The sequence below is a fragment of the Macrobrachium nipponense genome, chromosome 24, assembly GCF_015104395.2.
Source record: "Macrobrachium nipponense isolate FS-2020 chromosome 24, ASM1510439v2, whole genome shotgun sequence".
Lineage (NCBI taxonomy): Eukaryota > Metazoa > Arthropoda > Malacostraca > Decapoda > Palaemonidae > Macrobrachium > Macrobrachium nipponense.
In genome coordinates this window covers 24353180-24375836 of record NC_061091.1, presented here as the reverse complement: position 1 = coordinate 24375836, position 22657 = coordinate 24353180, and the positions used below count along the sequence as shown (strand labels likewise).

Sequence of the window (22657 nt, the reverse complement as noted above, 5' to 3'; positions counted from 1 at the left end):
ACGCCCGGCCGCCCTGGAAACCCGAGTAAGGACAGCGTCCCTTCGTCGGAGAACCAGGTTGGCCCACAGGTTCAACGTCTGGTGGGCAAGGAAGGAGATGGCTCCTCCCCCAGACTGGCAAAAGTCTCCTGAAGGCCGAGTCATCTTCGGGAGAAATTCCCCCGGAGTTGGCTGCGACCTTAGATACTGTGAGGGACCACAGATCTAGCCAGGAGACGGACTGGAAAGCTGCCATGGCGGTAGCTTCCAGGCCGAATGTCTCTTGCTGCGAGAACCACAGGTTCTCGGACAGGAGCTGCTGCAGAGACACACCCGAAGTCAGCCTGGCTAACTCCGGGTTCACCTGTTTGGGCGGCATCGGGTCTTCAGATGGCACGTAAAAAACGCCGCTGTCGCAGCAGAGGAGGTGGAAGCAGCTTGCTCGACCTGCCAGACTTGAGCGAGCCGTCTTGTCCGGAGACAAGCGATTCAACCTGGTCCAGCACTGAGTCCGGCAGCTCAGAACGCGGCAAACCCACCGTCGGTCTGGGTTCCCTCTTCGGGCCCCAGAACGACTCGAGCCAGGACGTGGGCTCGGATGGTGGGAGCAGCGATCCTTCCGTGAGGTCGTTGTGCTGACGAATCAGCGTAATAACCTCGCAAAGTTCCTCTGGATCTCAGGAGTGACTGCTTCCTGCGGAGTCGGACCGTCCAGTCCCTCAACAGGAGCAACTCCCGAGACCCTCCTCCCTCAAGGAGAGGAACAGCGACAGACCCTTCTCGGTCTGCTCCAACCACCTGTGCGTACGACCTGGCTGGTCCGAGAAACCGTGCCTGGTACGTACGACGCCGTGGTGGGATCCTGAGGGGCGCACCCTCACGATCACTCCTCAATACCTCGCCCCTCCCGGTGTAATCCGAGGAGGTTGAAGGTATGGAAGAGGCAGACCTGACGCTCCCTCCTCGCTCGCTGGCAGAACCAGCGGGCTTGGAAGACTGCAAGCGATCGCCAACCCGCGGTGGCGATCGAGCTGCAGACCCTAGTCGAGCCGTCTCGCTGTGGAGAACGGCTGGACCGAGAACAGCGGCTCTGGTCTCGTGTGTCAGAGGAGCTGGTGCTGGTCGCCGTACCCGATCGCTCTCTATGAGAGTGACGGTCAGGCGACCGGCGAGCTCCACTGTCACGGTGAGATCGGTGCATATCCTCACGGTGCGTCAGTTCCCTGGTACCAGCCGTGGCTGGTGCCAGGCGAACGGGGGGACCTCTTCCCCGCCTCAGCCCGTGTGGCCGGTCCATGGACCGTCACGTCCGCCCGGGTAGCCAGCTGCTCGCCGCGAGAGCGAGAGCTGGTCTGGTGAGAGTCGCGTGAGCGGCTGTCACCAGTCTTCCGCTCCGTGCCGTGAACCTGACGCTGAGCGAACTCAGAGGTCTGGTTCCTGGCTGCACGGTCGCTGGTAAGCGACCGTACACTCGGTACCTCTCGCGAACGAGAGGCCGAGACGGACCCTGCTGCTGTGGCCGAACCACTGACAGCAGGTGAGGAAGTGCCGGTGTTAGCCGGCACTCCTCTGGTCCCCGTAGTCTTCTTCCTTGCGGAAGAAGAGACGGGTCCTGCCCCCGAAGGAGCTGGGTGACGCCAGCGGAAGAACCCCCCGTCTCACCAGAGCGAGACGGGCCCTTAGAAGTTCCCGAAGGAGACTTCTTAGGGGGGGGGAGGCGACCTTCTTCTTCTTCGGCAGGGGAGCCTTAGAAGACGAAGGGGAAGGAAGAGGCGGCAGACGACGACGAAGACGAAGAAGACGATGAAGACGACGAGACGACGACGACACCTTCCTCCTCTTCTTCTTCTTCGTCAACCTTCTCAGGACCGACGTCAGATCTGTCATCCAGAGCGGAGCCGGGGCTGCTGCTGCCGAAGCAACAGGGCCCGGACGCACCTGTCCGAACAGATCAGCATCGGGAGCAGCGGCGCCAGGAACAGGAACAACATCAGCAGGTGCAGGCATCACAGGAACGGCAGAAAACCGCAGGAGCAGGTACAGGAACGGCAGCAGTGGTCCACGTCACGTCCGTGGACAGCAGCTGGGGCAGGTACGGCAAGGTACGGCAGACTGTGTAGGCGGTCTAGATGGGCGGACCAGCGGCACAGACATCCTAGGTACCGGTGGGAGGTCCAGGGGGGGGCGAGCTCTTCGGGCACACGAAGTCCGGTCGCGGCAGCACGGCAAACACAGGCGGCGGCATCACACTCCCCCGAGTTACGGCGACTGGCCCCTGCACCGATGTAGTGGGTGTCACAGAGACCGCGTGCTGGGTGTACACCAGGTGAGGAGGTGAAGCGTAGCCGGGTGTTGTAATGGTCGTGGTGGTGGTCGTGACCGTTGCATGGGTGACCGCCACAGAGCCAGCGAGATGTTAGAGCAGCCCCTGGACACTCGGCACGCCCTGCAGCCCCAACGATGCCCACACCTGTCCGAGGTCATCCTTCGCGGCAACCGCACCTGAGGAGGCAAAAGTCGGGTGATTAGGGGGATCCTCTATCCGTTCTGCGCGAAGACGAACGGATAGAGGACCCAGAGTACAACTCGACGTCAGGGTATCTAGTGCCCTCCTCCACACTCGACAAGTCAGGAGAGGAGAAGGACCTAGAAACCCCCCCAAACCCCCCCCCGAAGGGAAGGCGCGAGACGTGGAAGTTGAGCGGGGCGGCAGGAAAGAAGACGAAGTGTCCGTCACCAAAGGAGTCGCGGGAGACTTTCCGACGACTCCTTTGCAGGCCTTCGCTTCCTCCTGCCCTCATACAAAATCCACTGCGCCTCCGACCAATTAATAAACACATTACAAGGCTCGGCTCGGGAGCATTCGCGCCCCCGACACCGAGCACACAAAAATGAGGGTTTATCTCCGGGAAAGAGCGGAACTTCCCGCATTTACGCCCTTCGGTACCCGGGCATAGTCTCCGTGGGGTAGCGAGGCGAGGAGATTCCATCATTAATTAATTGCAGTTCAATTAATATGAAAAGAGAGAAATGATTGTACTTACAATGAATTCTTTCATACACAAACACAACCATATACTCAAGAAAGCAAGCAAACGACGGAGAAGCGGGCAGAGAGCGTCGAACACACACGTCCACTCGCTGTGAGGCCGAAAGCAAAAGTGATTTGTTTACCTCCCAGTCGCGCGCGCGCGCGCGCCTGTCGGACAAGCAGTTAACTACCGAACCCCTTGTTCGAAAGCTTACGACCTATCCAGCTGCCGCTAGTACCTTCCTATTGTAAAAGGACCGAAGGTTTGTATGCCGTGTCGGAACAAGTGTGGTTGTTTGAGAAGATCCGTCCTTCTTGGGAGGGATCTGAGAAAATCTACTGTCCACTCCACCACCTCTGTGAACCAGTCTTGTGCTGGCCAAAAGGGGGCTATCAGGGTCATCCGTGTTCCTTCTGAAGCTACAAATTTCTTCAGAACTAGTCCCAGGATCTTGAACGGAGGAAAAGCGTAGACGTCTACGTGAGACCAGTCTAGTAGGAAGGCGTCTACCATCAGAGCTCTGGGATCTTCTATCACCGAACAAAATACCTCCAGTCTTTTGGAAAGGAATGTGGCGAAGAGATCCACATGGGGAGTCCCCCAAAGAGACCAGAGACTCTGACACACTTCTGAGTGGAGGGTCCACTCTGTGTGAAGGACCTGGTTCCTCCTGCTGAGCCTGTCCGCCCTTACATTTCTCACTCCCTGAATAAATCTCGTAAGCAGGGAGATATTCCTCTGGAAAGTCCAAAGCAGTAGGTCTCTTGCCAGTTCGTAAAGGAACAAGGAGTGGGTCCCTCCTTGTTTCCGAATGTAGGCCAATGCTGTGGTATTGTCCATATTTACTTGAACAACTTGGTTCGATACCAAAGGTTCTAGTCTCTTTAGAGCCAGATGTACGGCAAAGAGCTCCTTGCAGTTTATGTGCCAGAACACCTGTGCTGCTTCCCAGATGCCTGATACCTCTCTCTGGCCTAAAGTTGCTCCCCAACCTTTCTCCGACGCGTCGGAGTATAACACTAGGTCTGGGCTCTGAACCTTCATTGAGATTCCCTTGTTCTCTTTCAATGGGGGCAACCACCATTCCAAGTGCGGCTTCATCTCCACTGGAATGGGAAAGGCGTCTGCTAGATTTCCTGTCTTCCAACTCCAAGACCTCTTGAGAAAGAATTGAAGTGGACGAATATGGAGTCTTCCTAGAGGAAAGAACTGTTCAAGCGAGGAAAGGGTCCCCAGAAGGCTTAACCATTCCCTCGCCGACGTCCGTTCTTTCCTTAAGAAGAGAGAGACTTTCTCCAAGCCTCTCGCGAGTCTCTCTCGCGAAGGAAATTCTCGAAAACCCCGAGAATCCATCTGAATCCCCAGATAGACTTAAGTTCTGTCTGGGGGTCAGCTGCGACTTCTCAAGGTTCACGAGTAATCCCAACGACTTGATCAAGTTCATGGTCAGAATAAGGTCCTCCAAACACTGTCTCTCTGATCTGGCCCTGATGAGCCAGTCGTCCAGATACAGAGAGATATTCACCCCTTTAAGGTGAAGAAACCTTGCCACATTCTTCATCAGGCTTGTGAAGACCTGAGGAGCTGTGGACAGGCCGAAACACAAGGCCCTGAACTGAAATATCCTTCCCTCCGCCATAAAACGGAGGTACTTCTTTGACGAAGGGTGAATCGGTATGTGGAAATAGGCGTCCTGGAGATCCAGAGACACCATCCAATCTCCTTGGCGTAAAGCTGAAAGGACTGAGGCCGAAGTCTCCATGGAGAACTTCTCCTTCTGAACAAATTTGTTCAGAGAGCTGACGTCCAGTACTGGTCTCCAGCCCCCCTGAGGCCTTTGCAACCAGAAAAAGGCGATTGTAAAACCCCGGGGAGTTTTGATCCAGTACTAGTTCTATCGCTCTCTTGTCCCACATCTGATCCACCATTAGTCGAAGAGTATCCCTCAGTACAGGATCCCTGTATTTGGCTGACAGTTCCCGCGGAGTTGACATTAGGGGAGGACTGTCGTGGAAAGGTATAAGGTATCCTCTCCTTATCATGGACAAAGATGAGACGTCCGTGCCTATACGTGCCCAGGCTTCCGCAAATTCTAAGAGCCTGGCACCTACTGGTGTTTGGAGGAGAGAAGCATCATTTACCCTTTTTAAAGGGACGGAAGGCAGACCTACCTCTCTTCTCAGGAGCCTTCCTTCTTGAGGGTGCTCTGGAGGTAGGGCCTCCTTGAAAGGGCTGAACCGACGTACTCGGTCCTTTCTTTTCCACCACAGTCGCAGGTCTCTTCTTCCTTGATGACTGGGTAAGAAGGTCTTGAGTCGCCTTCTCAGTTAATGATCGGGAAATGTCTTTCACTAACTGAGAAGGAAACAAAAAGTCCGATAAGGGAGAGTACAACAGTGCTGCTCTTTGAGAGTGGGAGACCGCTTTAGTCAGAAAAGCATTGAAGACTGTCCTCTTCTTAAGAAGTTCCGCTCCAAATAAAGAGATCTCTAAAGAGCCATCTTGTACCGCCTTGTCGATACACGACAGAATACACAGGAGAACTTCTGGATCGAGTCCTTCTGAATCATGGGCCTTCTTGGACATCACCCCAAGGGACCAATCTAAGAAGTTGAAAACTTCCAATACATGGAAGAGTCCCTTGAGGAGATGATCCAGTTCTGAAATGCCCCAAGTCACACGGGCAGAGTTCAATCCTTGTCTTCTTGACGCATCGACTAATGTCGAAAAGTCCGCTTCAGCCGAAGACGGAAGAGAAAGGCCCATATTCTCTCCCGTCTGATACCAAATGCCCCGTTTTCCAGCGAGTCTCACTGGGGGCATGCAGAAGACCGTCCTGACCAGCTCCTTCTTCGAATCCATCCACGAATTCAAAGACTGAAGAGCCCTCTTCATAGAAATGGTGGGTTTCATTCTTAGAAAAGATGAAGACTTCTTCGCCATTGCGCTCGAGAACAGAGAGCGCGGAGAAGGAGGAGCGGCAGGGGATAAAGCGTCTCCGTATTCTTCAAGAAGCAGGGCTGTCAAGACTTTGTAGCTTGACAGTCCTTCTCTTCCACGATTCTTGTCTTATGAGTTCTCCTCCAACTCGGGGTCTAGAGGAGACTCCGTAGACAAATCAGGAGGGGGAGACAAACTCCAGATAGGAGAGGGACTAAGGGAATGATAATCACTCCTCTTCAAAGTTTGAGCTTTGTGAGAAGCTTCCCTCTTGGCTGGCGCCAAACGCCTAGGCTTCTCCTCATAAAAGGATGACGCCTCGCGCTTGGATGACGCCTCTCGTCCGCCGAGCGTCCTGGGCTGATGCATCGCGCTTGGCTGACTCCTTGACGTCTGGATGACAGCCTCGCGCCTGGTAAGACGTCTCGCACTCAACTGGTGTCCTGGCTGGCGCAAAAAAACCGTTGGCTGGCGCCTCGCGCTTAGATGACGCTCTGTATGACGCCTCGCGCCTGGAAGACGTCTCACGTCTATCTGGCGTCACGTCTCTGATATATGGCTCTCTCGATCTTGATCTAGACAGCAAAACTTCTTCAGCATGTTTGGAAGACGAAGCTTCATGTCTGAAAGATGCCTCGCGTTTGGCAGGAGAGAGAGGACGAGACTTTTTGATCGGAAGAGAAACGTCCTTCTTACGAGGAGGATCTCTCGCCAAAACTCCCACCAATGAGGCTAGCTGTTCTTGGACAGCAAGAAGAATTTTCCTTGAAGCTTCTCCCACGTCATCTTCAATGGGAGGAGAAGGAGAATTCGAAGGCAAGCGGTCCGCTACGTCCATGTAGGGAGACGTTGACGCAACCTTCGCCTTTTTGATAGAAGAGGGAGCTTCATCTGAGAAGTGCTCCGGGCTTGAATTCAAATCAGGTTCTCTCAAATGCCTTTTCAGTGGCCTGGAAAGGTCCGAATCCTTCCACCCTCGTTTAGGTGAAGGAGAGGGAGAGGAAGAGAAACACTCTCGCAGGCCGCTTTTTCTAAAGCGGCCCTGAGCAGCCTGAAGCGAAACAGAGCCTGCTGAAGGGACGTCTGACCGTTGGGGATTCCCCACGACCTCCTTAAGGCTTTCAACTTTCCTTCTCCTCTGGGCATGGGAGCTTGGAAGCGGTCTAGGCCTGGGAGCGTCGCAGAGACGATCAAACGCCCCCTCCACAACACTGGGAGCACTCACTTCACTTAACACTTCACTTTCACTATCCTTACCTTGTAAGACCGCCATTTTGGACTTCATCTTATAGATAGTAGCCTTCAGATCGGCGACTTCAGAGGCCGATTCTGAAAGTAAAGCTTGTGAATTCGACACAGAGGGAGAATAAAAATCATCAAGGTTAGATATAGAGTCAATAAAAGGCTCAATAGGCCTTGTACTCACACTCTTCAAACGTCTAACCCTATCCCTCTCTAACTTCCTCAAATAAGAAGTTAGAGTCTTCCATTCTTCTGCATTTAACCCCTCACATTCATGACAGGTATTAGTAGAAGAACATTCAAACCCCCTACATTTGCGACATACAGTGTGAGGATCAACCGAAGCCTTCGGTATCCTCACCCTGCAGCCTACATTCACACACATTCTCACACTAACATTTGAGTCAGACATACTGAGAAAAATAAAAAAGCAAGTCCAAATTCAGTCCACAGTAGCGAATGCCAAAAACCACGATCCAGATACTTCACCAAAAAGCCGAGAAACGATGATCAAAAGGTTGAAATAAGAATCTAAGTCAGGAGGTAGTAACAACAATGTTGATACCACCGGCGACAGAGAAAATATGATAGAAAACGGGAATGGTTCCTAGTCCTGCCGCCCAGGGCAGGCCGGTAGATCACCTGACCTACCTGTAGCGAATGGCGCGAAATTTGAATTTCTGTCGGGGACAACGGAGTCTTAGCTATGTATATATCTGACAGTAAGTTGATTGTATGAAAACAATTATAGGGAGTGATATCTCTGTCGTATTCCGAGTGCTTGTGATTCCAAAGAACATGAACACTCGGTGAGCATTTGAAATTTGAGGAAATTCAAGTGCTCAACTTCCAAAAAAATCAAGGAGGAACAGGCCCAGAACCAGTCTTAGATGCGGACTCCTAAGTATTGGATTGAGAGCACAACTTCGACAGATTGGGGGAAGAGGCAACTAGAGAGCCACTGCCTCCTTAGAGAGAGGCAATCCCTAAGAAGTTCCATAGAACTTTCAAAGGAAACTGCCTTCCCACCTCCCCAGGTGTTCAAATCCTCAGAATCAAGACAACAGGTGGGGACCTGCCAGGCACTGGAGAGCACTCAGCAAGTGCTAGTGGTACTGCTGGCAGAAACAGAAGAACAAAATATATGAATGTTTCACCCTTTCTCTCACCCTGTGCCAGACTTGGAATGATGAGAGGTCTCTCTGTAAGCAGTGTGGATGCTCACGATTTGTTAGACATTAGGATTCGGAGCAACCCACGAATGAGCGCCCAACACAGCACCAGTCTAGAAGCAGAACCCATAGAGCTGGTGACGGGAATGCAAAGCAAAAGTCGGATTCCCACAGCTCCCAAAACACAAATCCCAAGGGCATGCATATTGGTTCTTGACCCTGAAGGTTGGGAAGAGCCAATGAGAGGAGGAGGCAGCCCTTTAGAAATCCTGCAGGAGGAGTTTTTAGGCTCAGGAGAAACAGCCTCCCTCTTCTTTGGCTAAAAGGGGCCTATCTGGTTACCTGGGACCTCCCCTGTCTTCAGAAAAAGCAGGAAAGAGCAATAGCAATGGCGGGAGTCACAGGGCAGCTGGGGCCAGAGCCACAGCAGAAGCTGCCCAGTGACTGGTCGTCAGGGCATCGGTAGCAATCTAACAGAAGACACAGCAGGGGAACTACACACATACAAGAGGCAGTGCCACAGCTAGAGTGTCACAGGGACACTCCTGAAGATTAGGATAACCAACACAGTGAGATATCCAACCGTCTACTACTGTGCCTTATGACAGCTTACTGTCAACCTGAAGAAAAAAGAAAAGATAACTAATAGAAGAAAAGATCCCATCGGGAAAAGCAATTTTAATGACAGTTGGCAAGAGCTCACAAAAACATATCTGCACAGCATGACAACCAAAAGCAAACAGGAATGTTTACATCTGGGCAGGTGGGTCTCCCTGCCTACTGGATGGTAGTTACTACCTGACCATCTTGTTCAAGAGTTTTAACGGACGTGTCCCAGTTTCGCCGTAAGCAATCCCTAATGTAAAGGACTGAGGGTTTGTATATTGTGTAGGAGCAAATTAATATTTTCCATAACAGCAAAACACTGACTACTGTACTGCATTAATAGTAACAGTAACATCTACTAGTACTTTAAAGCTTGATGCCCCATCTTATCTTTTATGTAAATAGTGATGATTTCTTTGAATAAGTGTACACGCATATTTTAAAAAGGCAATATGCTACTAGATAAACAAGATGCAGTAATACCTCAATCTTACACGATTCGGGTTGTGCAAATTAACAATAGCGCAAATTTTTCAATGGGACCTAACTAATTATCATATGTGAGTTTTTCACAGACACGTGAACACAAAAGCAAAACTTTTCATATCCTCAAGAAACCCTGGAAAATTGTTTGTTTAATTTTTTATGTAATCTATAGGTTTTCAAGCTTTTATGTGTATATTAAATAATATCAAATAATAAAAATAATAATTTTCTCTTTTTTTCTTTTTTTTTTACTGAGATGAGAGAATTTTCATGGTATATGTATATATGTTTATTAATATTTTCAAATAATAATAATAAAAATAATAATATAACGGTAATAATAAAATTCGTATGTGATAGTATTTTAAAGAAATATGTTCATTGATATTTTCAAATATTAATAAGATTAATAAGACTAAATAATAATAATAATAATAATAATAATAATAATAATAATAATATTTTATTAAAAGTGATTGCTGCCTCAGCTGCATTAATTTTATAAAGGTTCTTCTCTATTTTTCTAATTATTGTTTTTTCATTGTTGCTTAAACTGGTGAGCAACGCACCGAAGGTTGACATATCTCAATCAGGTAATAGTAAAAAAACGATTGTATTTTTATTGGTAAAAAATTCCAGTGGGGGTAGTCAAATTTTTGGGTATATCCCGTAGAGTTTATTGCAAGTAGAATTGATGTTAAATTCTATTCCTTTTACTCTTTTCGTGGGGCCGCGACATTTCGTCTGAATAAACCTCAGACATCCTCTTGGGCGGAGGTGGGTGAAGGACTGAAGTGAGAGGGTGAGTCCGACTGCTTATATTATGGCAGTGCAGCGGGGGGCTTTGTGCATCTGCCTTTTCATTGGCTAGTGAATGGGGAGCTGTTTTTTGATTGGCTGCCTGGCTGCGGGCTGAAGCCAGCTGCCGAGCGCATGGTCAACAGGTGCGCCGATCTTCTCAGCTGCATAGCATCACGCCGGGCTTCATTTTAATTGGTCAAAGGCCGCGTGATGTCACTGCTGGTATTATTCGTGGTATTGATGTCGTCTTCGGTGTTATTTTCCTCTTAAATTGGGGCGTTTTCGGGCAGCGATATGGTGAAGTTTGCCGTTACTGGAGTGTTCCTTCGCATGCAGGTCGGGAGCAAAAAGGCCTCCTGGGTCATATTCATGGAGGGCTTTAGCTCCTAGATGAGTAACGCCTCCAGAAGGCGCAGACGGCGAGGGTCGGTGCTTTCCCTATTATCCTGGTGTTGTGGAATATCCGCAACACCAGGATAATAGGGAAAGCGCCCGACCCTCGCCGTCTGCGCCTTCTGGAGCCGTTACTCATCTAAGAGCAAAAGCCCTCCATGAATACGACCCAGGAGGCCTTTTTGCTCCCGACCTGCATGCGAAGGAACACTCCAGTAACGGCAAACTTCACCATATCGCTGCCCGAAAACGCCCCAATTCAAGAGGAAAATAACACCGAAGACGACATCAATACCACGAATAATACCAGCAGTGACGTCACGCGGCCTTTGACCAATCAAAATGAAGCCCGGCGTGATGCTATGCAGCTGAGAAAATTGGCGCGCCTGTTGAGCATGTGCTTGGAAGCTGGCTTCAGCCCGCAGCCAGGCAGCCAATCAAAAAGCAGCTCCCCATTCACTAGCCAATGAAAAGGCAGCGGCACGAAGCCCCCCGCTGCATCGCCACAATATAAGCAGTCGGACTCACCCTCTCACTTCAGTCCTTCACCCACCTCTGCCCAAGAGGATGTCTGAGGTTTATTCAGACAAAATGTTGCAGCCCCACGAAAAGAATAAAAGGAATAGAATTTAACATCAATTCTACTTGCAATAAACTCTACGGGATATACCCAAAAATTTTACTACTCCCACTGGAATTTTTTACCAATAAAAATCCAATCGTTTTTTTTACTATTACCTGATTGAGATATGTCAACCTTCGGTGCGTTGCTCACCAGTTTAAGCACCATGAAAAAACAATAATTAGAAAAATAGAGAAGAACCTTTATAAAATTAATGCAGCTGAGGCAGCAATCACTTTTAATAAAACATGTTTAAAAGAGGGTTTACTTCCAGCATACAATAATAATAATAATAATAATATTTTGGTAAAAGACCCTCTTTTAGGCAGATACTGTTAAAGAGAATGGCAGAATTTAGCGAGTTGATTTTATTTCTATTTTTCTTACAATCTGCTTCTCAGGCTCAGCGATGTTTCTGAGTTACTGGGCAATATTCTCATAATGGGAATTTCTAAAAATTATAAAAATGCTGAAGGTGATCTTTTATTTTATTAAAACAGTATCTCAGGTTCAGGTCACGCAGGGGTCGTGATCAGTGCCAGTATTATTCTGGAATAATGCTGACACTCACTGATCTTGACCTCTGCTTGACCTAAACCTGAGATCCGGTTTTAATAAAACAAAAGATAACCTTCGGCATTTTTATTATTTTCAGAAATTCCCAATATGAATATTGGTCAGTTACTCAGAAACATTGCTGAACCAGAGAAGTGAATTGTAATAAAAATAGAAAAAACAATATATAAAATCAACTCTCTTAATTCTGCCATTCTCTTTAACAAATTAATAATAATAATAACAATAATAATAATAATAATATAACTGTAATTACAAAATGCGTATGAAAATATCTTTCCTTCATCTTTGTTTTAATTCTAAGAGAAGCTCAAGTCAGAACTGCCAAATATGTCAATTTAATGTGACAGGTGGGTGAGTGTTCCAATTTGGAAGTCAGTGAATCTCTCTCTCTCTCTCCCCATACTAATTCCTAATAACTTCACTCTCTTACGTAAGGACAACTTTCTCTCTCTCTCTCTTTTTAGTGGTAGATAATTTTAAATTGATCAAATTCTACCTTCACCATCTAGAACTGTAAATATGTCTTTCTAAAACATAGGCACATGACTTAGAGTTGTATTTGTCCAAATAAAAAGCACTGCTTGTTCTTGGAAAGGAATTTCCGAATAGAGACAATGAGACAGAATAGTTTTTAAAAAGAGGCTGGGAAGACTTCTAAAAATAGATTGGATGTAAACGGGAAAGAACAGAGAAATAGCCCCGTACATTAGTCTTCACACACTACTATATTTTTACCAACCATTTATTTATTTTTAAGTGGAATGTATTAAACTAACTTTTAAATGAAATTTCAGTTTTCTTTTAAAAGTTAGCTTAATATTTGGGGAGCATGATCAAGGTCCTAGTAAGTGTTGTGACTAAAAATTACATTTATTAATTTTTAGACTGTGCCAAACTTATGCAAAAATCTGACTTGTGAGAGGGGGTCTGGAACCTACCCTTTTGTAAGATTGAGGTATTACTGTACTGCATTTAATATGTTTACTTGTAAAAATCTCTATGCTATGTACAGTAGTACCAATTTAATTTATTAGCTTATAAAAACTTGAAAATAAGCTAATATTTTTTACAATTTATGAAATGAGAATTAAATTTCCAATGAAACAACTTGGCAATGCACTGAACAATATCCTTATGAATACACTAGCCTCCCCTATTCTTCTTATTTTTTGTTCAAGTCTGAAGGATTTGGGTTACCTATTGTAATCAATTCTCAGTGGAAAGGATATAAGAGGAAGTCTACTGCAAACTATTATGTTTCAAATAAAAATCCCTATGTGCAAAATCCCTATGTGAAAGCCACATGATGAATAAAGTATTTTCCTTTTCATTTGAAAATAAGATCTGGCAAAAACTTATATGTGAAATATGACATATATTAATTTTTCCAATAAAATTTTTGTGAAATATGGCATTAATTTTTCCAATAAAATTTTTGTACACTATATATTTCTAAATAAGTACATTACCTTTGAATTAAATTTACGTAATATGAAAATTCATTTGCTAGGTGCTGATCACTCGCAAATGCCACCACACAAGCATATAAATGAACACACTTGCGAAATGTAACATCTCGAGCTGCTGGCTGAATCTTGAAAGCACGGCATCCACAAAAATACTTGTACTCTATATCCTCTTTGTTTCGAAACTGAAAAGCAGAAGGGAATATCTTACTAGCTCTAAAAATCATATTACTAAGTTAACTCCCTAAAATTTTAGGCTATTAGTCTTCCCTTCATGTATTTTTCTATCTACAAATGTCTTGAAAAAAAATTAATACTATTGCAATAACATACAGTTCACATTATATAAATGTTTTTTCATCTAAACCCATCAACAATATATGAGTCCATATTTGTAAGAAAAGAGCATGCCAAGTTCACCAGTTTATTAGTTCTTCAACTGATAAACAGAACTAATATAGTTTCCCATGCCTGTGCCACCTGGACCTCTCAGTTATCTATCATTGACTTCTTTTGTGCCATTGTATCTGAATTTCAATCACATGGCTTAATGGGCTATACATAACTTATTGAAAATTTAACATGGCTTAACTCAACGAGTCAAGAATATTTTGAAGGAAGGTGCTCCTGCTAATCCAGGATCTACCTAGCCTAGTCCATCTTCCAGCAAGTCTGGCTATGTTCAAGTTCAGAGGTTGGATGAAGATGATACTGATCTAATGCAGTGGTTCTCAAACTTTTTCATGAGCAACCCTATTTGGAACATTTCAATCCTTGTGACCCAGAGTAAAGGCACCATTAGGTGGGGCCTAGGAGGAAGGAGGATGTGGGGGTAGGATGAACATACATTACATAAGTAATTTTTGGTTACAAGAAAGATCTTGCATGACCCATAGTTTGAGAACCACTAATCTAATGCTTCAGTAAAAATAAAGTGATACTGAAAGTATTTTCCACCACATCAATTTTTTAAAGTAATAAATTGTATTTTTCATAACTATACAAACCTGAGGTCCTTTACATAAGGAATTACTTTCAGCGTAGGCTGGAAATCGGTCGTTAAAGAATAACAAGGTAGTTAGGCAGTAACTGCTTGTCCGATAGCTGGGAGTCCCGCTCGACTGTATGTAAACATTCCACTTTGCTTTAGGCCCAGGAACAGAATAAGGGGTGGCATGAGGTGGGCATATATGTAAAGGACCTTGGGTTTATATAGTTAGGAAAAATTCAATTTACTTTTAAAAAATTGTGATTTGTTCCTACACATAATACAAACCCTCAGTCCTTTACATAAGGAAGACTCACTGATTGGTGGGAGGAATCTGATAGTCGTGTGAACAGACTGGTGTTTGCCCCAACCAAGGTTCCCGGCCTGGTCGTAAGAGCAAGGGGGGGAAACCTGGCCTCTGTCCAGTTGATCGGAGTATGAGAACTGCACGACCAATGGCCAGACCTCTAGACCAATTAATAAGAGGGAGGCAAGTGTAGCCTCTTATGAATAGCAAACAAGAACTTATAGTTGGAAGCAAGATGACACATACAAGTATTGGGTTTGTCTCATGCTAATGTCCTCTTCCCCCCTTGTTAGGGAAGGGACAGATATATGCTTCTAATACCCCAATGAAAGGGAACAGAATGGAGCTCAGTAATGTAGCTTACCTGCATCTACCGCCCTTTCCAGCATGTAATGACCGCAGCTCTCTGCCCATAGGAAGAGAAGAATGAAGGAGGAAGAGAAGCCAGTCACACTCTCTTTCACACCCATTCATACGGTGAGATGCAACCTTGTCCAGTTAGAGGAGCTGGGTAAGCTACACAACTTGTTGAGCAACCACCAACGGTCCCATGGTAAAGGTATCTAAGGACCTATGAGCAATATTCCAAAGGTAGGAGGAGGTGAAGGTGGTCTGGTTGGACCAAACCCCTGCCTTCAGTACCTTTGAAACCGACAGGTTCTTGTGAAAATAATGGGTAGATATGGTCCAGAGAGAAATCCACAAATCCGTGAGCCTGTGAATCCGTAGAACGCAAATTCGGGGCCCCCACTGTACTTCCTCGCCATGGAAAGGATGCAGACCCTCAGAAGTCTTGAAGCGAGACTTCTTGAGGGGCGGCGAATACCTTCCTCTTCTTAGGACGTGGAACCTCTTGAAGAGGGAGGTTAAGAGGCGTCAGATGACGAAAATGAAAGACGATGACCTCGTGAAAGCTTGCTGCAACACAGGAAGGGAGGGTGCTATGTCATGGCAAAGAGCCGCACCGATCAAGATCAGAGAGTTTGTTCGTTAGAGCCGATCACTCAGATTGGCAGAGCTGGCTAGTCAAGCTGAGCCAAGCTGAGTGAGCTGAGCAGATCATCACTACATAATTATGAGTGGTAATCGTCAACAAAGAGCTATCACTTCTTCCCACTTAACTGTTCTCCTTTGAGGCTGAGGCATCGAGAAAAAGAATAAGAGGGATTCTGTGTCTGCTGTCCTACGTGTTCGGACCTACATGAGGACGGTACTTGACCATTCACCCAGAAGGTGTTGCATGCAGTTCCAAGCTCTACATAACTCCAAACCAGACTGAGGAGCGGACTCATCTGTACTGGTAAAGACTTGTCTCGTCATCCAAGCACTCGTAATAGTGAGTGTTTGACGAGGTTAGAATTTGTAAGAATTCCCATGCTTGACGAGAAAAATCCGACTCTTGTATGACAATAATTGGGCGAGCCTTGTCTCGACCTGGTACTCAGCAATATGATGAAGCCGAGAACTCGGCAAGAGCCAACGAAACCAAGGGATCCAGGCGCTCGGCAAGACTCCCGATTATTGTAATAATTATCGGGAAGGCCCACTGCCCGAGTGTTTGGAAATGTCAGAAAACCAAATCACTCTGCAAACACTAAAAATTCCAAGGAATTTAACCCTTAAATGCCAAAGCGGTATTTTAAAAATCGTCTCCCGTATGCCAGCGGCGTTCGCGAGTGAGCGCCGAAGCGGAAATTTTTTTTTTCAAAAAATCACAGCACGCTTAGTTTTCAAGATTAAGAGTTTGTTTTTGGCTCCTTTTTTTGACATTGACTGGAGTTTAGTATGCAACCATCAGAAATGAAAAAAAATATCATTATCATATACAAATATTGGGATATATGACAGCGCAAAAAAAAGTCAGATATAATTGTATACAAATCGTGCTGTAAGCAAAACGGTTAAAGCTAACGAGTTAATTTTTTTCGTTGTATTGTACCCTAAATTGTGATCATTTTGGTATATAACACATTGTAAAACGATCAAGGCAACACAGAGAAAATATTATCACAAAATGATGCATGAATTCGTAACGCGTGGACGTAAAAAAAGCTGTTTTAAAAAATTCACCATAAATCGAATTATTGTGCTAGACTTCCTGTTTGTTGCAAAATGAAGGTAATTGATTGAATATTACTAGACTGTAAGTGTTGTAGCTTACAATTGCAGTTTTCGACTTAAAAGTTGACCGAAGGACAAATTTTTTCTATTTATCATTATTTATATGAAAATATTTCAAAACTGATAAAAGCTATAACCATAGTTTGTTTTTCGTTGTATTCTACATGAAATAGCGCACATTTTCATATGTGCGCTATTTATGTAACTTTATGTAACGGCTAATTTAAAATGGTGCAAACATTACGACAATCGGACAAAAAAATTTCTGATTTTTTTCGGAAGTTACCGCGTGGACATAAGGAAAATGTTTTTTTTCCATAAATTCACCATAAATCAAAATATTGTGCTAGAGACGTCCAATTTGTTGCAAAATGAAGGTAAATAATTGAATATTACTAGAATGTAAGATTTTTAGCTTACAATAGCGTTTTTTTACCATTTCGGTTGAGTCAAAGTTGACCGAAGGTTGAAATTTTGGCACTTACTAGAACATAAGAGTTTTAGCTTACAATTGCGTTTTTCGACCATTTCGGTAGAGTCAAAGTTAACCGAAGGTTGAAATTTTGGCACTTATCGTTATTTATATGAAAATATTTCAAAACTAATAAAAGCTGCAACCATGAGTTGTTTTTTGTTGTATTCTACATGAAATTGAGCACATTTTCCATGTAACGGCTAATATAAAATGGTGCAAAAATTATGTCAAAGTGACGAAATAATTTCTGAGATGTGTCGCTGATACTTTTTAGTGCGAGAAGAAAGAAATTCGTGTTTGCGCGCCTGGGTAATGATTGTAAACAAAACAACACCTTGATCCGTGAGCTCCCAGCATCCCCCAAGGCGCGTGATTCAAAAGTTTTCGCCTAGAAGGCCTATAACTATTTTTCCGCGAATTTTAAAAAAACTTTTTTATATCGACGTACCATACGTCCAATCGGCACCCAACAGACAATTTATATCGCTGTTTAATATGTCCGATCAGCATTAAAGGGTTAATGGCTTAGCAAGACTCCCAATTTTCAGAATAACAATTACCGGGAATGTCTGTCTCGCCCGAGTGTTTGGAAATTACAGAAAAACCATAACACTCTGAGAATGCCAGAAATTCCAAGGAATTTGAGCATTCAGTGAGATTCCAGGTTATTGTAGTAACAATTATCCGGAATTCTCGTCTCACCCAAGTGTTTGCAGATTGTAGAAAACCAAAACACTCGGAGAGTACTAGAAATTCCAAATAATTTTAAGCGCTCGGCGAGACCCCAGAATTTCGTTAAATGATCATTGGGGTGGGGCCCCTTCTTGACTTCTGTAGAAATCAAGGAGGAACAGGCATAAAAACCAGTCCTAAATGCGAGTATTTAAGACTGGAATGAGAGTGGAAAGAAAAAGCCATGGGTCTCCAGTTTTGACATAAGATCCTTCCTCAACGATGTGGATGTACATCCGATAGGACCCTAAGGTCCCCCAAGGAACATAGTCCCCCACTGCTGAATCCTACGGAGAGCATTCTGCAGGATCCCTCCTATTCACTTCGCCCCTCCCGGCATAGCCATAGGAAGTAGAGAGAATAAGTGAGGAAGACTGGATGCTCTCACTCGCCTTGCTAGCGGAACTAGCAGGAAAAGCGAGTCACAAGCAGCCATCAACCTGTGGTCATGGCTGTGACGTGAGCCTAGGAAAGCGTTATCATCTGAAGAATACGCTTTCCCGAGGAGGGTTATGAAACTCTTGTACGACAGGCAAAACGTTCGCTGCTACTGAGACCAGTCGGTCATGTGAACGTGACCATCGTCTGGGTGGGGCTGAGTGTGTACCTGACTGGATGGAGCCGACACTGTCCTCAGACGTGTCCAAGTCCTCGTCGAGGCTGAAACCTCTCAAGAAGACCGAATGTGGGGAACCCCTACCGGTCTCTGTGTGCATGGTCCTGTGGGACCATCACATCAACCCTAAGAACCGAGCAATCACCGCAAGGCATAAGTCACTCGAGCGACTCGCTCCTTTCTTCCACTCCGTGCCCGAGTCGTAACAGTGAGCGGACTCAGTGTCACCGACTCCGGATGCACACGAATCCGAAGATTTATGTGCACTCGGGGACTCGTGAACGAGCGCCTAACACGGAACTAGTCTTAGGGGCAGAACCTCTAGGACTAGCAGCAGAAGTGCGAACCGAAGTTTGTGCTTCTATGGCTCCTGATACGCTGGGCCCTAGGGAGCGTGACGGTTCCTGTTCTCAAAGGAATGGGAAAGCCAGCTGAAGACACAACTGCCGCCTTGAACAGACCCTTAGAAGTCCCGTGACAAGACTTCTTAGGGGGGGGAGACTACCTTCTCCTTCTTCAGCAGGGAGCCTCAGAAGTCAAAGGGGTGGAGGCTGATGAAAAATATTATGATTCCGAAGAGAAAGATGACGACACTTCACAAGCTCTCTTCCTCTTCGACTTCTCCAAATTCTGCAAGACGTCTTCTACAGGATGAGGTATATTTGCAGCAGGAATAGAGTTAATAATCACGGGGCAGCGGCGAAGGCTTTGTCCAGTGACGAAACTTCAGGATAGCAGTGGTAAATGAATATGATTTCCAGCAGAGGAACAGTACACACACTTGAGGACCAATATCAAACAGCATGCTATGAGTCACAGGTACAATTCCAAGGTTAGGATAACCAACACAAAGAGATATCCAACCACCTACTGGTGTAATGACTATCACCACTGTTAGCCTGTAAAAGAAAGAAAATATGATTTAAAATACTAAGGAGACTCCTCTCGCATCCAAGGGCACCACCCTTCGAAATGAGAGGAGATCCCCCAAACACCAACACCACACGGGGCCCCCTCTTCTATCTTTGTCCGATAGCTAGTGAAAGGACGAAGGAGAAGAGGAATTACCAGTAGAAACAAAGGGCAAACATCCGAAGTTCCCCTCGGTAATTTCCAAAGCATAAGTATAAATTCCGGATGAATACATGTCTCATCCTAACATTAAAGGGTGAAATATGTACTAATAAAGATGTTGGCATACCCTTGCTGCCAACACACTTAGCCACAAAGTAGAAACTGGTGGCTATCAAGGCTATCACAAAAGTGGGTTTCCATATACTAAAGTCAATTAATTGTTAATATCAAACACAGTATATACATATTTACTCTAAATAAAAAATAAAAAATTAAATATCCCACTGGGAAAATCATTAAGGGCTAGTCAGCAAGAGCTGACAAACATGTCTTCATCGGAAGACGGCTGAAAGCAAAGTGGAGTGTTTACATCCGGGCAGGCAGGCCTACCGGCCTACCAGACAGTAGTTACTGCCTAACCACCTTGTTCAAGAATTTAATGGCTGTAATTCGAGCCTATGCTGAAAGTAATTCCTCGTGTTAAGGACCGAGGGTTTGTATATTGTGTAGGAACAAATGGGATATTTTAATGGGGAACAATTATTGTTTATTATATGTTATTTTCACATTTGTTTTCAAGGCTTTTTTTCACAATTTGTCATTCACAGTGCTGTGAAAACTATGGAAAAGTTGTCCATGAATCAATCTAAACATTCTTTTTTAACCATAACATTTCTAGATAATGTTTTTTAACAATAACATTCCTTTATAAGTTTATTTATTGTAAAACAGTCCAAAATAGTGTATATCTCAAACTTGATTCAATGTAAGATCATTTATAGACTTGTATTTTTTAGTCTGTCATTCACAGTGCCATACAAGCGATGAAAAAAATTGTCCATGAAACAATCTAAACATCCTTTTTTAGTAATAACATTTCTAGATAGGTTTGTTTACACACAAAACAGTTCAAAACAGTGAACAACTCATCTGATCCTATCCTGAATTATTCATACAGATGTACGTATTTTACTAGTCTTTCTCATTATTTGTGGTTCAGTGTCAGGCGCTCCCCTTAAAGTTGAGGCTGAGTGAGGCTTCTTAAGAGATGTTGCACAGGTTATCAAATGCTTCAGAAAGCCTTATCAACCCACTGTTAGGTAACAGGTCTGCAGCAGCACCCACTCTTGTAGTCTTAGGAATATTAATCCCTTACATGTCAAGGCTGAACCATTACCTTTGGCAACACCAACTTAGTCTCAAGAGGCTTTTTCCTTAAAAGGCCAAAAAGAAGCTCCACTTGTAAGCAAAGCTCTTGTTTGCAAGTCCTCTCAGAAGAGCTCTGTGAAGACACAATCTTAGTGGGAACATAGCACTGAGATTGGAATGCAATTTGCAATTAATAGCACGACATGAACCACCAGAAGGCGGAGTAGTGAGTGGTAAGACTAGGTTTTTCTTTTGTCTGATAGGCAAAAAGACTCATGTGTTGCCACCTAGAGATATTGCAGCAAATATAGTTGCAAACTCATCAACTCAACACAATAAACAATACTCCCAATATGAAATCACAAACAAATAATGATAGTAGAAGGCCAAAATAGTCACTGACCTCTCTCTTCAAAATGGATGTCCAGTGTCTGAGTTATAGAAAAGGTAGTACAAAAAGCAACTGGGATTAACTGACAGTTACTTCAATATGCATAGCTTACTTACCGAATGTACTGTCAGTTGAATATTTTCATATAAAATAAAGGCTTGATCATATAACCAAAACATTACATTTGTGTATTATTCATTTCAATGAAAATATCTTGAGCATATGAAGGTACCTTGTTTAAATATGCTCTTGAAGGCAAAAGATTTGGTTTTAATGTAGTATATACACTGAATGTCACATGAAATACAATAACCACATAGCTGACTAGTCAGAAAAGTTGCAAATTTTAACATGATGATCTGGGAAAATTTAAAAGCTGACCAGTAACACTGACTTAATATCTTACCTGTTGAAAACTAAAATGCAGAAATCCTAATGGGTGCAGAGCTTCTGGTTTACACTTGACTACCATTATGTTTTTCGACACTCTCTGCACAAGTGGTCCAGGGGTTTCTGTTGCAAGCTGCCATATTTCAGTTTTGATGGATTGAGGGATGGACAAAGAGTTAAGCACCGAATTTTTTAATGTTAGGGAAATAGCTTCTTTGAAGCATTGTGCTGCAGCTCTAATATGAGAACATAACGTAGACTGGTGAACCTGAAAAGGGCCAAGATATCAGTATTAGATATTCCTTGTTGCCAGATTACATTGTCTGAATATTGTTTATATTCTTTTATATGGTGGCTGATGGGATAGGCATCCCAATGCACAAAAAAAAGAAAAAAAAAAGCCAAATAGCAAACAGATCTGGATCTAAAGGGAAAAAATTATATACTGTATACGTTTACTCATGTATCATGCAACTTTTGAAGACCTAATTTTGGAGCTAATTTTAAGGGGGTCGCATCATACATGAGATATAAAATTCGAGTGCAATAATCAAATATTAGTACTGTATGATAAAATACAAACATAATTGATATGCATCTTTTCCATGGATCTTTTAACTTTCTTGCTTCTAGTTAGTGCAAATGAATCTCAAAATACTCTATTTATATATGACAAGGTTATTTTATGTTATACAAAGTTTTCAAGTCGAAATATCACATAAAAATGTATCGTTTGTGAACAAAATTTAGTTATTTTTTTCGTTAGTAGATGGCACTAAGGGCATGTTTATTGGGTAAACAAAAATTAACAGATTTCATTCGATATTTTCACTTGATCTCATCAGAATACTAAGAGCTTTACATATTTATCTTTTACTGGAGTGAAAACAATAAGATGTGTTCTTTCATGCCCAATAGTTTTGATTAAAACGAGTTTCTCTCAAATTTTGTTTATGGTTGCGTTTGATGGCACTATACCGAAGTTTGCGAGAGTTTCATCAACATTGTTGATGTACGATAATAGTCATTAGTGGCTCAACATTCTTTCCTCAACTTCAGCTAAAACTTACAGATTAAATTTACTAGTATATGCCCT

General features: G+C 44.3%; 1 protein-coding gene and 1 long non-coding RNA gene across 3 annotated transcripts in view; both read right to left on the bottom strand.

Moving 5' to 3' along the window:
* Positions 1–22657, bottom strand: part of LOC135205523 (uncharacterized) — a 236147-nt gene that overhangs the window by 130109 nt on the left and 83381 nt on the right. The window lies entirely within an intron of this gene.
* The window catches only part of LOC135205550 (uncharacterized protein C2orf42-like), a 47125-nt gene continuing 37785 nt past the window's right edge, over positions 13318–22657 (bottom strand). Inside the window, exons 4-5 of the mRNA XM_064236311.1 lie at positions 21578–21829; positions 13318–13503 (exon numbers count right to left, since the gene is read on the bottom strand). Coding sequence (XP_064092381.1) covers positions 13318–13503; positions 21578–21829 — 438 coding nt within the window. The remainder of the gene's footprint in view (positions 13504–21577; positions 21830–22657) is intronic.